Source organism: Homarus americanus, unplaced genomic scaffold (assembly GCF_018991925.1).
Source record: "Homarus americanus isolate GMGI-L3 unplaced genomic scaffold, GMGI_Hamer_2.0 scaffold22059, whole genome shotgun sequence".
Classification (NCBI taxonomy): Eukaryota; Metazoa; Arthropoda; class Malacostraca; order Decapoda; family Nephropidae; genus Homarus; species Homarus americanus.
The window spans coordinates 3,448-21,947 of record NW_024738187.1 but is presented as its reverse complement, the minus strand read 5'-3'; the positions used below and the strand labels follow the sequence as shown (position 1 = coordinate 21,947).

At 49.6% G+C, this 18,500-nt stretch overlaps 1 protein-coding gene across 1 annotated transcript; it reads left to right on the top strand.

The window, feature by feature from the left end:
- The first annotated feature begins 15,263 nt into the window (after window positions 1–15,263).
- LOC121873749 (putative protein TPRXL) lies at window positions 15,264–15,839 on the top strand. The gene has a single exon (XM_042377452.1). The coding sequence runs from the start codon at window positions 15,264–15,266 to the stop codon at window positions 15,837–15,839; it is 576 nt and encodes a 191-aa protein (XP_042233386.1).
- Window positions 15,840–18,500: the final 2,661 nt, after the last annotated feature.

Here is an 18,500-nt window from a genome sequence, read left to right as displayed (position 1 = left end):
GTTGTGGTAAGGTTGTGGGTTGTGGTAGGGTTGTGGTAAGGGTTGTGATAAGTGTTGTGTGTTGTGGTAAGGGTTGTGTGTTGTGGTAAGGGTTGTGGTGGGGTTGTGGGTTGTGGTAGGGTTGTGTTGTGGTAGGGGTTGTGGTAAGGGTTGTGTGTTGTGGTAGGTTGTGGGTTGTGGTAGGGTTGTGGTAGGGGTTGTGATAAGTGTTGTGTTGTGTGGGGTTGTGTGTTGTGGTAGGGTTGTAGTAGGGTTGTGGGTTGTGGTAGGGTTGTGTGTTGTGGTAGGGTTGTGGTAAGGGTTGTGTGTTGTGGTAGGGGTTGTGGGTTGTGGTAGGGGTTGTGGTAGGGTTGTGATAAGTGTTGTGTGTTGTGGTAAGTTGTGTGTGTTGTGGTAGGGTTGTGGTAAGTGTTGTGTGTTGTGTTTCGATTCAGTATGAAATTCAATCTCTCCTCAGGCGTGAAAAGATTTATTGGCGTGTGTGTGTGTGCGTGTGTGTGTGTGTGTGTGTGTGTGTGTGTGTGGTATATGTTGTACACTGTCTTGTTGTCTTCTGATATTGTGGAATTATTATCACCTCACAGCCAGAAGTGTATAATGGAGTTACCATTGGTCATCAAAGTGGTTACGACTCTAAATCCTAACGTCTCATTGGCTGGGAGTTTCTAACCTAACAAAGACTTTGTAAACCTATGTAATTCAAATTAATTGGTGGCAGAAACTATAAAATTAATGTAGCTTTACTTAATCTAACTTTCAGTAACGTAATTTGAACTTATGTAATGTTCATTTGAAGCAACCTAACCTAACCTAACCTTTCTTTAACTCACAAAATCATCCGTCATCTGTAGTGGTTTCTCAAATTTTTTATTATTTTTACCAATTTTTATCCACGTTTTGTAATATTTTTGAATGACTGAAACTCTATTAAAATTTCATGTCACTTGCTCAATATATCAACAGGAAAGTAATTTATTTCACCACCTTACCTGTCCAGCACTCGGCATCACACGTATTCTTTCCTCATCTGTGTTTGTATGATTCACACATTTCCATTTTAACACGAATAATATCAAGGAGTTTTTCATCTTTTTATCTTTTTATGAATATTTTCAGTTTTATATTCCCAATGTTGAAAATTAATTAAAAAGTATTAATTGCTCTTATTTTTAGTATATTTGGAATACATATAATACTGTTAACTACTGTAGGTAAAATACTCCTGTACGATGCATAGGACTCACGGAAAATAAATCCCAGTTTTCATCAGAGCTTACCCAGATGAAAACAGAATCCAAAACTTGCTAATGCACCAAACAAATATTTACTAAACTAAAACTCCCTCATTTTTCAACCAAACTATTCGTAAACTTTATTTTTTCATATATTGTTTTCTGGACTCATCCTCGACAACTCATGATTACTAAAATACTGAAAATTTTATTGTTTCTTTTTGTTCATCTCCATCTTGTGACTCGAGGAAGCAAAGTGTGTCTTATCGTCTTTCTTCACGCTGTTCAAATTTCCATTGAAAAAACAGTTGACGTGGTTGGTATTTGATCCTCGCCTGAATTCTGCAAAGTCGATAAAACAGTTCGGTGCCTTTGTTGACGAACCCTTTTCTTTCGTCTTTTTTCATCTCTTTTACACTTTTTGAATTGTTTTTTTTCGGCACTGGGAGGCGAGTGATGACAAGGCAGGCCAGGGCACTGTGAGTGGTGGCATGACGCGATATGGGTGATGTGGCCCGGGAGGAGGAGGAGTATTTTGAGGGTGGAATGACTAAGTGGTGAGTGGAATGAGACGTGGGTAGAATTAGACGTGGATAGAATGAGACGTGGGTAGAAATGAGACGTGGTGAATACCATTGGCACTGCCTGTGGGTAGAATGATGTTATGATGTTTGTTTAATTAGAATGACATAAACAGAAGAATATATTCATTGTCAAAAACATTTTCAATCTCCTCTTACATCCTCCTTCCTCTCCACCCTCTTCTTCCTCCTCCTTATATACATACAACCTCCTATAACTGATTATTATAACACTCTCAACCTCAATACAACTTGATCTAAGCATTATTAGTCATCCTTCACCATCCCTCCCACTCACCCAAGGACGAGTTATTACCTCCTCTGCCACCTCCCACTCTCAGGGCGAGTATTACTCACACAACGGTTCTTATCCCTCATTTCCGCTTGACTGTTGGTGTGTCATGTTTACTCTACGGCGTCTCCTCCTCCTCCTACATCTTCCCGAGCCTTTGATCATCAGCTGCCGTCTGTCCAAATAATCCGGGCTTAAAAAATTCAACTCCTCGTCGATAAATCCAATACATCTCTCGTCTCCTACACTGTTAATGGTGTTCCGCAGTACTGTCTCCTGTCTCCTACACTGTTTCATGATGTTCCGCAGTACTGTCTCCTGTCTCCTACACTGTTTCATGATGTTCCGCAGTACTGTCTCCTGTCTCCTATACTGTTAATGGTGTTCCGCAGTACTGTCTCTGTCTCCTACACTGTTCATACGTCAGTGACCGTCTTTAAGTTACTGTCACTTATCTCCCTTTCATACAATAATGACTTAAGCCTTCAGTGTCGCGGTAATTTGAGCTTGTATTTCGACTGATCTCTGTAATACACAAAAAATATTCACAAACTTCAATGATATGTTCAGCACTTTGAAGTTTCCTGCAATTGACCAACTCACAGAAGACTATTGTGTCGTGTTATTGAATCCAGAAGTTATGTGACCTCATTCAGTATTATATAAAGGTGATGTCCAGTACGCGTCATTCAGTTTTTTAATTAAGTTTCCTTAACCGTTTCTTTGTTTTCTTTCGTTTCTTTGGTAGACTTACTTCATATGGTTACATATCAGTTAATGTCAACAATAATACTCCACACGCTTATAGAAACATAGTATAGAACCTAACCTAACCTAACCCGATGTACCGGAATAGAAACATTCATCCAAATACTTTCGCGATATCTTATCCAACGAGAACAGCTCAGGTCCTTACGATTTCGCTTTGTGGTAATGGCGGTCTTTCTGTCTCTCATCTGCCACTAATGTCTTGGCCGATACTCAGAACTATCATCCTGGCTTCCTACAACCTTCACACACGGGGCCACTAGACTGCTATCCTCTTGTTATCACTATACAGGTTAAGTTTGGTTTGGGTTAGGTTAGGTTTTGGTTTGGTTTGGTTTGTAGGTTAGGTTTGCTAGTTAGGTTAGGTTAGATATTATTGGGAGATAGTCTGTTAACGCCCTTTGTGAGCGGGGTCCCCTCTGAGCTGAGTAAAATCGGGTGGCGTCCCTGTAGTGAAGGTGTTAGTGGGGGGGTGGATGACAGCGTGGGAGGGTGACAGCTTGGATGAGTGGCAGCATGGGAGGGTGACAGCATGGGTGAGTGACAGCATGAGTGACTGACAGCATGGGTGACTGACAGCATGGGTGAGTGACAGCTTGGGAGGGTGAAAGCATGGGACCTTCTGACCAATCACTGGACTTGTATTTACGTCCAATAGGCGCCATGTACCCCATGTAAACAAATCAGTCACCGAGAATGACACCACCTACCTCCACCTACCAACCTCTACTCCTCCGTACCTGTGTACCTCTACCTCCACCTCCACCTGTACCTGTACCTCTACTTCTACCTCTACCTCCACATGTAGCTGTACCTTACCTGTACCTCTACCTCTACCTCCACCTTTACCTCTACCTGTACCTCTAACTCTACCTCCACCTGTGCCACTACCTGGGAGGTGAGTTTAAACCCAACATTAAGAGTTAAAAATGACGTCATGTTTTGTTCATGTAATTAATAATGACGGATTTGACCACAATAATTAATCTACCGAGACTAATGATCCATAATGAGTTAAATGGATCAATTTATAATTTGGAAGGAACCTAATTATATAAGGTGATGGAGATGGATTAATTATTGACAAGACACACGGGGTCAGGATGGTGATGAGGTTAATATATTCAGTAGTGATGATAGAGTGTGTTTGTTACTCATCGTTAACTCTCATCACTATCATCCCTACTACAACTATCACCACTAATGACGTGATCATCTCCATCACTATCATCACTGCTTTCACCATCATCATCACCATCACCATCACCACCACCACCACCACCACACCACCACCGCCTTCACCATCATCATCACCACCACAACCAACCACCACCACCACCACCACCACCACCACCACCACCACCACCACCCACCACCGCCTCTACCATCACCACCATCACCACCACCACCACCACCACCACCACCGCCACCATCACCACACCACCACCACCACCACCACCACCACCACCACCACCACCAACCACAGTTCTGATGTGCTGGAGACATGAGTCAACACCAAGAGGAACCAACCTTGTAACCCATATTTACTGTAACAACATCCAGTCATCTATATAACCCTGAACTAGTAGGCTACTGATTAATTTTACTCAGGTTTAGTTTATATCGTCTCCAAAATATACTACAATACACCGTTATACTTAACTTGGTATAATTGACCTAAACTGGATAATACACTCAAAAAATACACCATTATACTCGACCTGGATAGCATCATACACTCCCCCAAATATATACACATGGTCAAAAATACACCTTATCTTATGAATACTATATACACTCGTAGCTCCTTCTAGCCCAGTCACCGTGTATGTCATTACCATATACAATAGCAACAGATGTAAATACAAGCTGTGTCGACCACCTCTTGAACCCTTACAGGTGATTGGCTTAAAGGCTAATGGCTGATATTAACTTAAACTGGGAGCCTTGAGTGGAGTTATACCTTGACGTGGCTGATGAATATTGGCCCCTCAAGTGTTTTACTGAGGAGGAGAAAGAGGCGGTAGGGAGAAACGAGGAGGAGGGAGAGAGAGGAGGAAGGGGAGAGAAGGAGGAAGGAGGGAGAGGAGGTAGGAGAGACGAGGAGGAGGGAAGGAGGGAGAGACGAGGAGGAAGGAGGGAGAGAAGAGGAAAGAGGAAGGAGGGAAAGATGTTTTCTGGGGTTAGGTAAGAGAAGGGGGGTCGTGGATGAAGTAAAAAGAAGAAAAGCGAGGAGGAAGAGGAGGGGAGAAAGGGAGGAGGAGAGCGTGGAGGAAGGGAAGGAAGGAAGAAAGGGAAGGTAAATGTGTGTGTGGGGGGTAATGTCTCTCTGTCTCTATCTGTGTTGGTGTAGTCTCTTCTTTCTTTCCTACTCCACCTCCTCCTCTTCTTACTCTCTTCCTCCTCCTCTTCCTCCTTCTGCTACTCCTCCCCTTCTTCCTCCTCCTCTTCTTCCTACTCCTCTTCTTCTTCCTTCTCCTCCTCTTCATTATGCAGGAAGGTATTAGTATGCGTGATGGTCAGAGAGGCTCATAATACTCTGCACACATTAACACTAACTAATGCCTGACAAGCACTGAAACACAACCCTCTTAATGTAGGCAAAATTCTCTCCCCTTCTCCTCCCTCCCCACCTTCCCCCATCCCTTCTCCCTCCCCCACCTTCTCCCCTCTCCTTTCCCCCTCCCTCTTCCGCTCCCTCCCCCCTTGCCTCCCCTCTCCCCCTTCCCTCCACACGTCCCTCCCTCCCCTTCCTTCCTCCTTTCCCCTTTCCACTCCCTCTTCCCCTTCCCCCATCCCTCCCCATAAATAAAGAACTAATATAACGTACGGGTTATCGTAATAAAGGGTTAAACTATCGTACATGAAGAGTTAAACTATCGTATATAAGGGTTAAACTATCGTACATAAGGGTTTATCGTATATAGGGAACTACGTCATAAAGGTTAAACTATCGTTTAAAGGGTTAAACTATCGTAATAAAGGGTTAAACTATCGTACATAAAGGGTTAAACTATCGTACATAAAGGGTTAAACTATCGTACATAAAGGGTTAAACTATCGTACATAAAGGGTTAAACTATCGTACATAAAGGGTTAAACTATCGTACATAAAGGGTTAAACTATCGTACATAAAGGGTTAAACTATCGTACATAAAGGGTTAAACTATCGTATATAAAGGGTTAAACTATCGTACATAAAGGGTTAAACGATCGTACATAAAGGGTTAAACTATCGTATATAAAGGGTTAAACTATCGTACATAAAGGGTTAAACGATCGTCTAAGGGTTAAACTATCGCAGGTTAAACTATCGCATAATTAACATCATCTGGTTAAACATGTAGGGAAACCGTTATAAGGTTAAACTATCGTACATAAAGGGTTAAACTATCGTACATAAAGGGTTAAACTATCGTACATAAAGGGTTAAACTATCGTACATAAAGGGTTAAACTATCGTACATAAAGGGTTAAACTATCGTACATAAAGGGTTAAACTATCGTATATAAAGGGGTTAAACTATCGTATATAAAGGGTTAAACTATCGTACATAAGGGTTAAACTATCGTGTAAACATCGTACATAAAGGGTTAAACTATCGTACATAAAGGGTTAAACTATCGTATATAAAGGGTTAAACTATCGTACATAAAGGTTAAACTATCGTATATAAAGGGTTAAACTATCGTACAAGTTAAACTATCGTATAAGGGTTAAACTTCGTACATGGGTTAACTATCGTACATAAAGGGTTAAACTATCGTATATGGGTTAAACTATCGTACATGGGTTAAACTATCGTATAAAGGGTTAAACTATCGTACATAAAGGGTTAAACTATGTATAAAGGGTAAGGGTTAAACTATCGTACATAAGGGTTAAACTATCGTATATAAGGGTTAAACTATCGTACATAAAGGGTTAAACTATCGTACATAAAGGGTTAAATTATCGTATATAGTTAAACTATCGTACATAAAGGGTTAAACTATCGTACATAAAGGTTAAACTATCGTATATAAAGGGTTAAACTATCGTACATAATGGGTTAAACTATCGTATATAAAGGGTTAAACTATCGTATATAAAGGGTTAAACTATCGTACATAAAGGGTTAAACTATCGTATATAAAGGGTTAAACTATCGTACATAAAGGGTTAAACTATCGTCATAAAGGGTTAAACATCGTAAAAGGTTAAACTATCGTATTAAAGGGTTAACTATCGCAAAGGTTAAACTATCGTATATGGGTTAATGTACAAAGGGTTATGAATATAGTTTTACTTCATGATAATTATAATAAACTTTAAGCATAATAAAACAGACAACGAGACAGAACATTGCTAATACTAAACACTGAAAAAAGATGAGTGAATTTTTTCTAGTCACATCAAACACGAGACTCAAACAGAATTAAATCCGTATTACAGACTGGTGTAGGAGTGTCATGATTTGGTGGGTTAGGTTAGGTTAGGAGTAGTGATAAGAGGAGGAGAAGTAGTGAGAGGAGGAGTAGTTGAAGGAGGAAGAGGAGAGGAGAAGAAGGAGTAATAGAAGGAGGAGGAGGAGGAGAAATAGGAGGAGCAGAAGGAGTAATAGAAGAGAGGGAAGAGGAGGAGAAGTAGTGAGAGGAGGAATAGTTGAAGGAGGAAGAGGAGAGGAGACGAAGGAGTAATAGAAGGAGGAGGAGGAGGAGAAATAGGAGGAGCAGAAGGAGTAATAGGAAGAGAGGGGAAGAGGAGGAGGAGTAATAGAAGGAACAGAAGGAGTAATAGGAAGAACAGAAGGAGTAATAAGAGGAGGAAGAGGAGATAAGTGTACAAGACTCATTATTTCCTCCTGTCAAGCGGGAGTAAAAAAGACTTAAAGACTCACACAGGAATATAATTAAGTCTTTACGGAATATTCTTAATTTAAAAGACCTTAATTGAGTCATTAACATATATTTATAATTACTGTTGTATTAATATTTTTTTTTTTTTTTCATTTGGTGTTTAATTTTATCTCCTGGGTGGGTATAGTGTGATGGGTGATGGTGGTGGGTGATGGTGATGGGTGATGGTAACGGGTGACACGTGATGGAGTGACAGGTGATGGATGATGGTGTTAGGTGATGGTGATGGATGACGGGTGATGTGATGGTGATGGGTGATGGTGGTGGGTGATGGATGACGGGTGATGGATGATGGTGATGGGTGACTAAAACTGGTGGCAGGTGATGGGTGACATGTGACGGATGAAGAAGTATACTCTTGTCTCACGTACATGAACCATAAAATTAATGTCTTTTAAACACGTGAGTCATGAATGTACACCCCCCACCTTCTGGTACACACTGGAAGCATAAAAACACTTGACTCTTCTTGTTGTTTACTAAAGAGATATGGTGTACTCCACCCACCACCTCCTGCCCACCACCCACCTCCACCCACCACCTCCACCCACCACTCACCACACTCCACCTCCACCTCCATTCACCACCTCCGCTCACCACCTCACTCACCACCTCCACCTCCGCCCACCACCTCTACCTCCACCCCACCTCCGGCCCACCACCTCTCTGACCAATCATCGAGGAGATAAGGTGTTGGTGTGGCGGTGTGTTTTAAACTAAATTGACCTGGGAGGAGGAGGAGGAGGAGGAGGAGGAGGAGGAGGAGGAGGAGGAGGAGGAGGAGGGATGAAGGTGGAGGAGGAGGGGGAGGAGGAGGAGGAGGAGGAGGAGGAGGAGGAGGAGGGTGGAGGCGTAGAGGAGGAGGGAAGAAGAAGAAGAGGGATAAGAAGAGGCAGAGGTGAGGAATGAAGAGGGAGGAAAGGGAAATATATACAGAGAAGGAGAATAACTGAGAGAGAGAGAGAGAGAGAGAGAGAGAGAGAGAGAGAGAGAGAGAGAGAGAGAGAGAGAGGATGAGAGAGAGAGAGAGAGAGAGAGAGAGAGAGGAGAGAGAGAGAGAGAGAGAGAGAGAGAGAGAGAGAGAGAGACAGAGAGAGAGAGGATGAGAGAGAGAGAGAGAGAGGATGAGAGAGAGAGAGAGAGAGAGAGAGAGAGAGGATGAGAGAGAGAGAGAGAGAGAGAGAGAGAGAGAGAGAGAGAGAGAGAGAGAGAGGATGAGAGAGAGAGAGAGAGAGAGAGAGAGAGAGGATGAGAGAGAGAGAGAGAGAGAGAGAGAGAGAGAGAGAGAGAGAGGATGAGAGAGAGAGAGAGAGAGAGAGAGGATGAGAGAGAGAGAGAGAGAGAGAGAGAGAGAGGAAATAGCAGGAAGGAAAGAAGACTAGGGACTAAGGAGAGGAAGACGTTGAGGTAAGCGGAAGGGAAGAGGAGAAGAGGAAACCAACAATTACGAAGAGGGCAGGAAGAAAGAAATAAAGAGAATGAGAAAGAGGAGGAGGAGAGAGAGAAGAAGAAGAAGAAGAAAAATTAGGAGAAATGTGGAAGGGAAGAAAGGGATAAGGAAGATAAATGTAGGAAGGAGGGGAGGTGGGGTGGAGGGAGGGTGGGGGAGGGAGGGTGGGAGGTGGGGAGGGAGGGTGGGAGGTGGGGAGGGAGGGTGGAGGTGGGGAGGGAGGGTGGAGGTGGGGAGGGAGGGTGGAGTGTGTGGGTGGGAGGGTGAGGGTGGGAGGAGGGGAGGTGGGAGGGAGGGTGGAGGTGGAGGAGGGAGGGTGGAGGTGTGGGAGGGAGGGTGGAGGTGTGTGGGAGGGTGGAGGTGTGTGGGAGGGAGGGTGGAGTGTGTGTGGGAGGGTGGAGGTGTGGGGAGGGAGGGTGGAGGTGTGTGGGAGGGAGGGTGGGAGGTGGGAGGGAGGGTGGAGGTGGGAGGGGAGGGAGGGTGGGAGGTGTGGGAGGGAGGGTGGAGTGTGGGAGGGAGGGTGGAGGTGGGAGGGAGGGTGGAGGTGTGGGAGGGAGGTGGAGTGTGTGGGAGGGGAGGGTGGGAGGTGGGAGGGAGGGTGGGAGGTGTGGGGGAGGGGGGGGGGGAGGGAGGGGGAGGGGGGGGGTGGAGGTGGGGAGGGAGGGTGGAGGTGGGAGGAGGGTGGAGGTGGGGAGGGAGGGTGGAGGTGGGGGGAGGGTGGAGGGAGGGAGGGTGGAGTGTGTGGGAGGAGGGTGGAGGTGGGGGAGGGAGGGTGGGAGTGTGTGTGGGAGGGTGGAGGTGTGGGAGGGGAGGGTGGAGTGTGTGGGAGGGAGGGTGGGAGTGTGTGTGGGAGGGAGGGTGGAGTGTGGGAGGAGGTGGAGGTGAGGAGGTGGAGTGTGTGGGAGGGAGGGAGGAGTGGTGGGAGGGAGGGTGGAGTGTGTGGGAGGGAGGGTGGAGTGTGTGGGTGGAGGTGGGAGTGGTGGGAGGGTGGAGGGAGTGGGAGGTAGGGTGGTGTGGGAGGTAGGGTGGAGGTAGGGTAGAGCCTCATTAACTAAGTATTGTGGATGACACTGGCTAATTACCTCACCTGCTTGTAATGACGTCTGTTATAGTAATTAAACCAATATTCTTTAATTCAAATATTAATAATTATCTTAGTAAGGTTAATAGTGAAGGTAGAGGAGGGAATATTGTAAGGATAATAATATAGGACATATTCACGCCCCTCAGGATAGGATAGGATAGTAGGATAGGATAGGATAGGATAGGACACCTTCACACTTATCCAGCTTGTACTACAGACGGACAAGAGGAGATTTAATGAAAGTTTATAAACACATCAGAAAAACATTTACTCAGTCAAGTGTTTATACCTGGAGCTGATGGTATCCCCCAGGTGTCTCACGCAGCGTTAAGTTCAAGACACAAATATACAAGACACAGAGACACACAGCTACTCACACGCACACAGCTACCCACACACACAGTGACCCACACACACAGCGACCCACACACACAGCGACCCACACACACAGCACCACACAGCTACCCACACACACAGCGACCCACACACACAAACACACACCCTTGCACAAAAAAAGAGAACTATTTGACCAAGAACTCCCATAAAAACTCCCACCAGACAACGAGAACAGCAATAAATGGTTCTCAAAAAGCTACGAGACCACACGAAGTCCATCACCACCCCTGATCCTTTCCGCCAGGCAATAGACAATATTCCTAGACCAACATCCTCTACTAAGGCCGGCCGAGGAATACAAAACATTGCCTGTATAACCACCTCGTATTTAGGACTGCCTAGGTATTGGGTGTGCAGTGCCATTTATACTATAGTGCGGTTTTTTCCCAGCTGATAAGAGATGCCTCGCCCCCTCCTCAAGAGTTACAGCTGATTGACTGTTGCAAACCTGTCAGATTTCGTCCTGAAGTCACGATTTATTTCAAAATGAGTTTACGAGAAAGATATTTAGCTAAATTATATAAAGATACATATTCATTATTTCAAACATGTGCACGTAGGAAGTTTATCAGAAAACTTACACATGAATTAACTGTTAAACTCTGGTATCAAATTTAAGCTTTTGGAGGACGCATTTAATATACACTTATTTTTACCCCAAATAATGCATACTAAGACAGATTATGTATCAGTAATACGACATTATGAAACAATTAACATTTTGAGGAGTCTGAGGTCTGGCAGTGGTCCAGGACATGATGGGTGACGGGGAGCAGTGAGGGAGATGAGGGGGAGCAGTGGGGAGATGAGGAGGGGCTTGGGGAGCAGTGGGGAGATGATGGAGGGTTGGGGAGCAGGGGAGGATGAGGGAGGGTTTGGGAGCAGTGGGGGGAGGGTTTCGTGGGAGCAGTGAGGGAGATGAGGGAGGATAAAGGGGGAGACAACCCGGTTAAAATTAATTAATTTTTTTTCAATTTATCGTAACTAATATATTGTTAACTAAAGATAAATAAGTTTATGGGTGAGGTATTGAGTGAACCAACAACCAAACCCAACCCAACCCAACCAACCCAACCCAACCAACCCAACCCAACCCAACCCAACCCAACCCAACCAAACCAACCCAACCCAACCTAACCAACCCAACCCAACCCAACACCAACCCAACCAACCCAACCTAATCCAACCCAACCCAACCCAACACCCAACCAACCCAACCCCAACCCAACCCAGCCCAACCCAACCCAACCTAACCAACCCAACCTAACCAACCCAACCAACCCAACCCAACCTAACCAACCAACCCAACCCAACCAACCCAACTAACCCAACCAACCCAACCCAACCTAACCAACCCAAACCAAATCCAACTAACCCAACCCAACCAACCCAACCCAACCCAACCCAACCAACCCAACCAACCTAACTCAACCCAGCCCAACCCAACCCAACCCAACCCAACCCAACCAACCCAACCTAACCAACCCAACCAACCCAACCCAACCCAACCAACCAACCCAACCAACCTAACCAACCCAACCAACCCAACCCCAACCCAACTCCAACCAACCCAACCCAACCTAACCCAACCAACCCAACCCAGCCCAACCCAACCAACCCAACCCAACTCCAACCAACCCAACCAACCCAACCCAACCCAACCCAACCAACCCAACCAAACCCAGCCAACCCAGCCCAGCCCAACCCAACCAACCCAAATCCAACCCAACCAACCCAACCCAACCTAACCAACCAACCCAACCAACCCAACCCAACCAACCCAACCAACCCAACCCAACCTAACCAGCCAAGCCCAACCAACCAGCGGCCTGGCAACCAGCCCAACCAGCAGCAGCAACCCAGCACAACCAGCAACCTAGCCAGCAACCAGCAGCCAGCACACAACCAGCAACCAACTAACCGCACCAGCCCAGCCAGCAGCAACCAAACCAGCCCAGCAGCCCAACCAGCAACCCAGCCAGCAGCAACTAGCAACCATTTGGCAACCCAGCAACCTAACCGGCCAACCCAGCCAGCAACCAGCAACCCAGCTTCAACCAACCAGCAACCAACCCAACCAACCAGCAACCAACAGCAACCCAACCAGCAACCCAACCCACAGCCAGCCAGCCCAGCCGAGCAACCAACCCAGCAGCAACCCAGCCCAGCCAGCAACCAACCAGCAGCCAACCCAGCAACCCAGCCCAGCCAGCAACCAACCAACCAGCAACCAGCACAACCTAACCAACCAACCCAGCCCAGCAGCCCAGCAGCAGCCCAGCAGCCAACCCAGCCAACCAGCAACCAGCAGCAACCCAACACAACAACCAGCAGCAACCCCAGCCCAACCAGCAGCAGCAGCAACCCAGCAACCCAGCAACCCAGCCCAGCCAGCCAGCACCCAGCCACCCAGCCCAGCCAGCAGCAGCAGCAGCAGCAGCAACCCAGCAGCAACCAGCAGCCTAACCGGCAACCTAACCAGCCCAACCAGCAGCCAGCCCAACCAGCCTTCCAGCCATAGCCACAACCAACCAACCCCAGCCAACCCAGCAACCCAACCCAGCCAGCAGCAGCCAGCCCAGCACAACCAGCAACAAACCAGCAGCCTAACAAACCCAACCAAGCGGCAACCAACCCAACCAACCAACCCAGCCTCAACCAGCCCAGCCTAACCAGCAACCAACCCAGCACAGCAACCAGCACCAACCAGCCAACCCGCAACCACAGCAACCGCCCAACCAGCCAGCCAGCCAACCCAGCCCAACCAAGACCCAGCCCAGCCAGCCAACCTAACCAGCAGCCAGCAGCCCAGCCAGCCCAGCCAATGAGCCCAGCCCAGCCAACCCAGCAGCAACCCAGCAACCCAGCAACCCAGCAGCAACCCAACCAACCCAGCAACCAGCCACCAGCCCAGCAACCCAGCAGCAACCCAGCCAACCCAGCAGCCAACCCAACCTAACCAGCAACCAGCCAACCAAGCCAGCCTAACCGGCAACCAGCCCAGCAACCAACCCAACCAACCAGCCCAACCTACCAACCCAACCAAGCAGCAACCCAGCAACCAACCCAACCTAACCAGCCCTTCAGCCCAGCAACCAGCCCAACCCAACCAGCAACCTAACCAGCCCAACCTAACCAGCCAACCAGCAACCAACCCAGCAACCAACCCAGCAACCCAGCCAGCCCAACCAGCCCGGCAGCAGCCCCAGCCCAACCCCAGCCCAGCCAGCCCAGCCTAGCCAACCCAGCCTAACCAACCTTGACAGCAACCCAACAGCCCAACCAGCCTTCAACCCAGCCAGCCCAGCCCAACCAGCCCAGCCAACCAGCCCAGCCTAACCAGCACCAGCAACCAGCACCAACCCAGCAGCAACACCAACCCAACCAGCACAACCTAGCCCAGCAACCAACCCAGCAACCAGCCAGCAGCAGCCAGCCAGCACCAGCCCCAACACCAGCCCAGCCCAGCAGCAGCAGCCCAGCCAGCCCAACCCAGCCCAACCGCACCAGCAGCAACCCAACCCAGCCAACAACCCAGCCAACACCAGCAACCAACACAGCAGCCCAACCCCAGCCAACAACCCAGCCAGCACCAGCAGCCAGCAACCCAGCAGCCAACACCAACCCAAACTGACGTAGCCCAGCCAGCACCAGCCCAGCCCAGCCCAGCACCAGCCCAGCCCAGCCCAGCCCAGCCAGCCAGCCCAGCCAGCACCAGCAGCCAGCAGCCAGCACCAGCAGCCAACACCAGCAGCCAGCACCAGCCCAGCCCAGCCAGCACCAGCACAGCCCAGCCAACACCAGCAACCCCAGCAGCCAGCACCAGCCCAACCAGCCCAGCCCAGCCAGCACCAGCCAGCAACACCAGCCCAGCCAGCACCAGCCCAGCAACACCAGCCCAGCCCAGCCCAGCCCAACCAGCACCAGCAGCAGCCAGCCCAGCCCAGCCAGCAGCCCAACCCAACACCAGCCCAGCCAACACCAGCCCAGCCAGCACCAACCCGGACACCAGCCCAGCCCAGCCCCAGCGGCCGGCACCAGCCCCAGCAGCCCAACCAGCCCAGCAGCAACCCAGCCAGCCCAGCAGCCCAGCCAGCGCCAGCCGCAGCCCGGCCTGGCCAACAGCCCCAGCCAACACCAACTGACCCAGCACAGCCCAGCAACCCAACCAGCACCAGCTGACAGCACCAGCCCAGCCCAACCCAGCCAGCACCAACGCCCAGCAGCAGCCCAACCCAGCAGCCCAGCCCAGCCCAAACCAACACCAGCCCTTGCCAGCAGCAGCAGCCCAGCCCAGCACCAGCCAGCAGCAATGGCCCAACCCAGCGAAGCAACACCAACCCAGCAACCCCAGCCTGGCAACAGCCAGCCAGCACCAGCCCAGCCAACACCAGCCCAGCACCAGCAACCCAGCCCAGCCAGCACCAACCCAACCCAGCAACCCAGCCCATCACCAGCCAGCCAGCCTCCCAGCCTGCCCATCCCAGCCATCAGCCCAGCAGCCAGCAACCCAGCCCAGCCAGCAACCAGCCTATTTAACACAGCAACACCAGCCCAGCAATGACACCAGTCACAACCAACAATGACCAACACAGCAACCAGCAGCCCAGCAGCAGCCCAGCCAGCACCAGCCCCACCCGGCAACCAGCCAGCACCAGCGGCCAACAGCACCAGCCCAGCAGCCCAGCAGCCCAGCCAGCACCAGCCAGCAGCCAACAGCAGCCCAGCAGCCCAGCCCAGCCAGCACCAGCGGCCAACCAACAGCAGCAGCCCAGCCAACACCAGCAGCACCAGCAACAGCCCAGCAGCAGCAACACCAGCAGCAACAGCCAACCAGCAACGCAACCAGCACCAGCAACCAGCAACCCAGCCCAGCAGCAGCCAACACCAGCAGCCCAGCCACAGCAACCCAGCAGCAGCAGCAGCCAGCACCAGCAACCCGGCAACAACAGACAGCAGCCAGCACCAGCACAACCAACAACAGCAGCAACCAGCACGGCCAGCCAACCCAACCCCAACCAACGGCTGCCCAGCAACCAACAACCCAGCCCAGCAGCCCAGCAGCCAGCACCAACCCCCAGCAACCAGCAACAGCCCAATCCAGCAACCCAGCCCAACACCAGCCAGCTAACATGACCGGCTAACCCAGCAGCAGCAGCAACCAACAGCCCAGCAGCCAACAGCAGCCAGCCAACCATTGGCCAACAGCAGCCACTTAGCCAACACCAGCAACCAACACCAGCCACCAACAGCAACCAAGCCAGCAACCAGCCTTGGCAACCCAACCAGCACCAGCAGCAGCCAACCTCAGCAGCAGCAACCAACCCAGCCCAATGACAACAGCCCAGCCCAACCCAGCTGAGCTGGCAGCCAGCACCAGCCCAGCAACCAACAACCCAGCAGCGCCAGCACCAGCCCAGCCAACACCAGCGCTAACCAGACAGCCATGTGCCTGGCCAACCCAACCCAGCAGCCCAACAGCACCAGCCCAGCCCAACCAACAGCCCAGCAACCCAGCAGCAGCAGCCAGCACCAGCCCAGCAACCAACAGCCCAGCAGCAACGCAACACCAGCAGCAGCCAACAACCAGCCAACCCAGCAGCAGCAACCAACACGTACATCTTCCATATCACAGTCGGTACAAGTAAACATATAAGCCTCTTTGGTTTTGTGATTCTCTGACGTTATATTATTTTGGTAAATTTTAGCTCAGTGTTTTCAAGTTGGGAGAATTTTACAATTTGTTGCTGATAATACTTGTTCCTGACAGCAAATGCATCCGTGTTGTGTTGTGGTGGTGGGGTTAGTGTGGTAATTGTTGTGTTTGTGAAGATGGGTTGGTGTGAGAATGAATTTGAGTGATTTTCTTTTTAAATGATGGTTTGGTGTAGTGGTGTGTGTTGCTTGAGGTGGGTTTGTATGGTGAGTTGGTGTGTGTGTTGTGGTGGTGGATTTGGTGTGAATGTTGATGTTGTGTGAAGATGAGTTGGTGTGAAAGTTGGTGTGGTAGGTTGGTGTGTTGTGTTGTGTGAGAATGGTTGGTGTGTTATGTTGTGTGAGTGGAGGTGAGGTGGTGGTGTGAAATGAGTTGGTGTGAAGTGAGGTTGGTGTGTTGTGTTGTGTAGTGGGTTGGTGTGAAGTGGGTTGGTGTGTTGTGTGTGTGAGTGGGTTGGGTGTGTAGGTTGGTGTGTGTGTTGTGCAGTGGGTTGGTGTGAGATGAGTTGGTGTGTTGTGTTGTGTGGTGGGTTGGTGTGAGTGGGTGTTGGTGTGTGTGTTGTGTGTGGTGGGTTGGTGTGAGGTGGGTTGGTGTGTTGATGTTGTGTGGTGGGTTGGTGTGTTAGCTGTGTGGTGGGTTGGTGTGAGTAGGTTGGTGTGTTCGTGTTGGTGTGTTGTGTGTGAGTGTGAGTTGGTGTGAATGGGTTGGTGTGTTGTGTGTGTGAGTGGAGTTGGTGTGAGAATGGGTTGGTGTGTTTGCTGTTGTGGTGGGTTGGTTTGTTGTGCTGTGTGAGTGGGTTGGTGTGGTCAGGTGGTGGAGTGTGTTGGTGTGTGTGTGTGGTGGGTTGGTGTGAGTGGGTTGGTGTGTGTGGTGGTGGGGTTTGTGAATGGTGGTGTGTTGTGTTGTGTGAGTGGGTTGGTGTGAGTGGGTTGGTGTGAGTAGTGTTGGTATGTGTTATGGTGGGTTGGTGTGTTTTGTTATGTGGAGGTGGGTTGGTGAAATGAGTTGGTGTGAGGTTGGTGTGAGATGGTGGTGTGTTGTGTGCTGTGGTGGGTTGGTGTGGATGTGGTTGGTGTGTTGTGTTAGTGATGGTGAGTTGGTGTGAGAATGGGTTGGTGTGTGTTGTGTGAGTGGGTTGGTGTGAGGTGGGTTGGTGTGTGTTAGTTGTGGATGGGTTGGTGTGAGTGGGTTGGTGTGTGTGTTTGTGTGGGGGAGGTTGGTGTGTGGTTGTGTAATGTTATCGTGTTGTGTGGAGTGGGTTGGTGTGTGTGCTGTGTGGTGGGTTGGTGTGAGGTGGGTGGTGTTAAAGGTGTGTTGGTGTGTTGTGTGAGGTGGGTTGGTGTGGTGGTTGGTGTGTGTTGTGTGGTGGGTTGGTGTGGTGAGTTGGTGTGTTATGTTGTGTGGTGAGATGTTGGTTGATGAAATGAGGTTGGTGTGTTGTGTTAATGAGGTGGGTTGTGTGTGTGTTGTGTGGGGTGGGTTGGTGTATGTGGGTTGGTGTAGTCAGAGGTGTGTGTGCTGTGTGGTGGGTTGGTGTGAGTGGGCTGGTGTGTTGTGTTGTGTGTGAGGTGGGTTGGTGTGAAATGAGCTGGTGTGTTGTGTTGTGTGGTGGGTGGTGTGGATGAGCTGGTGTGTTGTGTTTGTGAGTGAGTTGGTGTGAAATGTGGTGTGGTGGGGGTGTGGGCTAGGCTGGTGTGTTGTGTTGTGTGAGTTGGTGTGAGGTTGGGTTGGTGAATGGGCTGGTGTGTTGTGTTGTGTGAGTGTGGGTGGTGTGAGTGGGTTGGTTGAGTTGGTGTGTTGTGCTGTGTGAGGTGGGTTGGTGTGTTAGGGTGTGTTGGTGTGTTTGTGTTGGTGGTGTGTTAAGGTGTGTTGGTGTGTTGTGTTGTGTGGAGGTGGGTTGGTGTGAGGAGGTGGTTGGTGTGTTGTGTTGTGTGAGGTGTGGGTTGGTGTGGAGGTGTGTTGCTGTGTTGGTGGGTTGGTGTGTTGTGTTGGTGGTGTGTTAAGGTGTGTTGGTGGTGTTGATGTGTGTGTTGTCTTGTTGTTGTGGTGATGGTGTGTTGCAGTGGTGTGTACTTTATGTG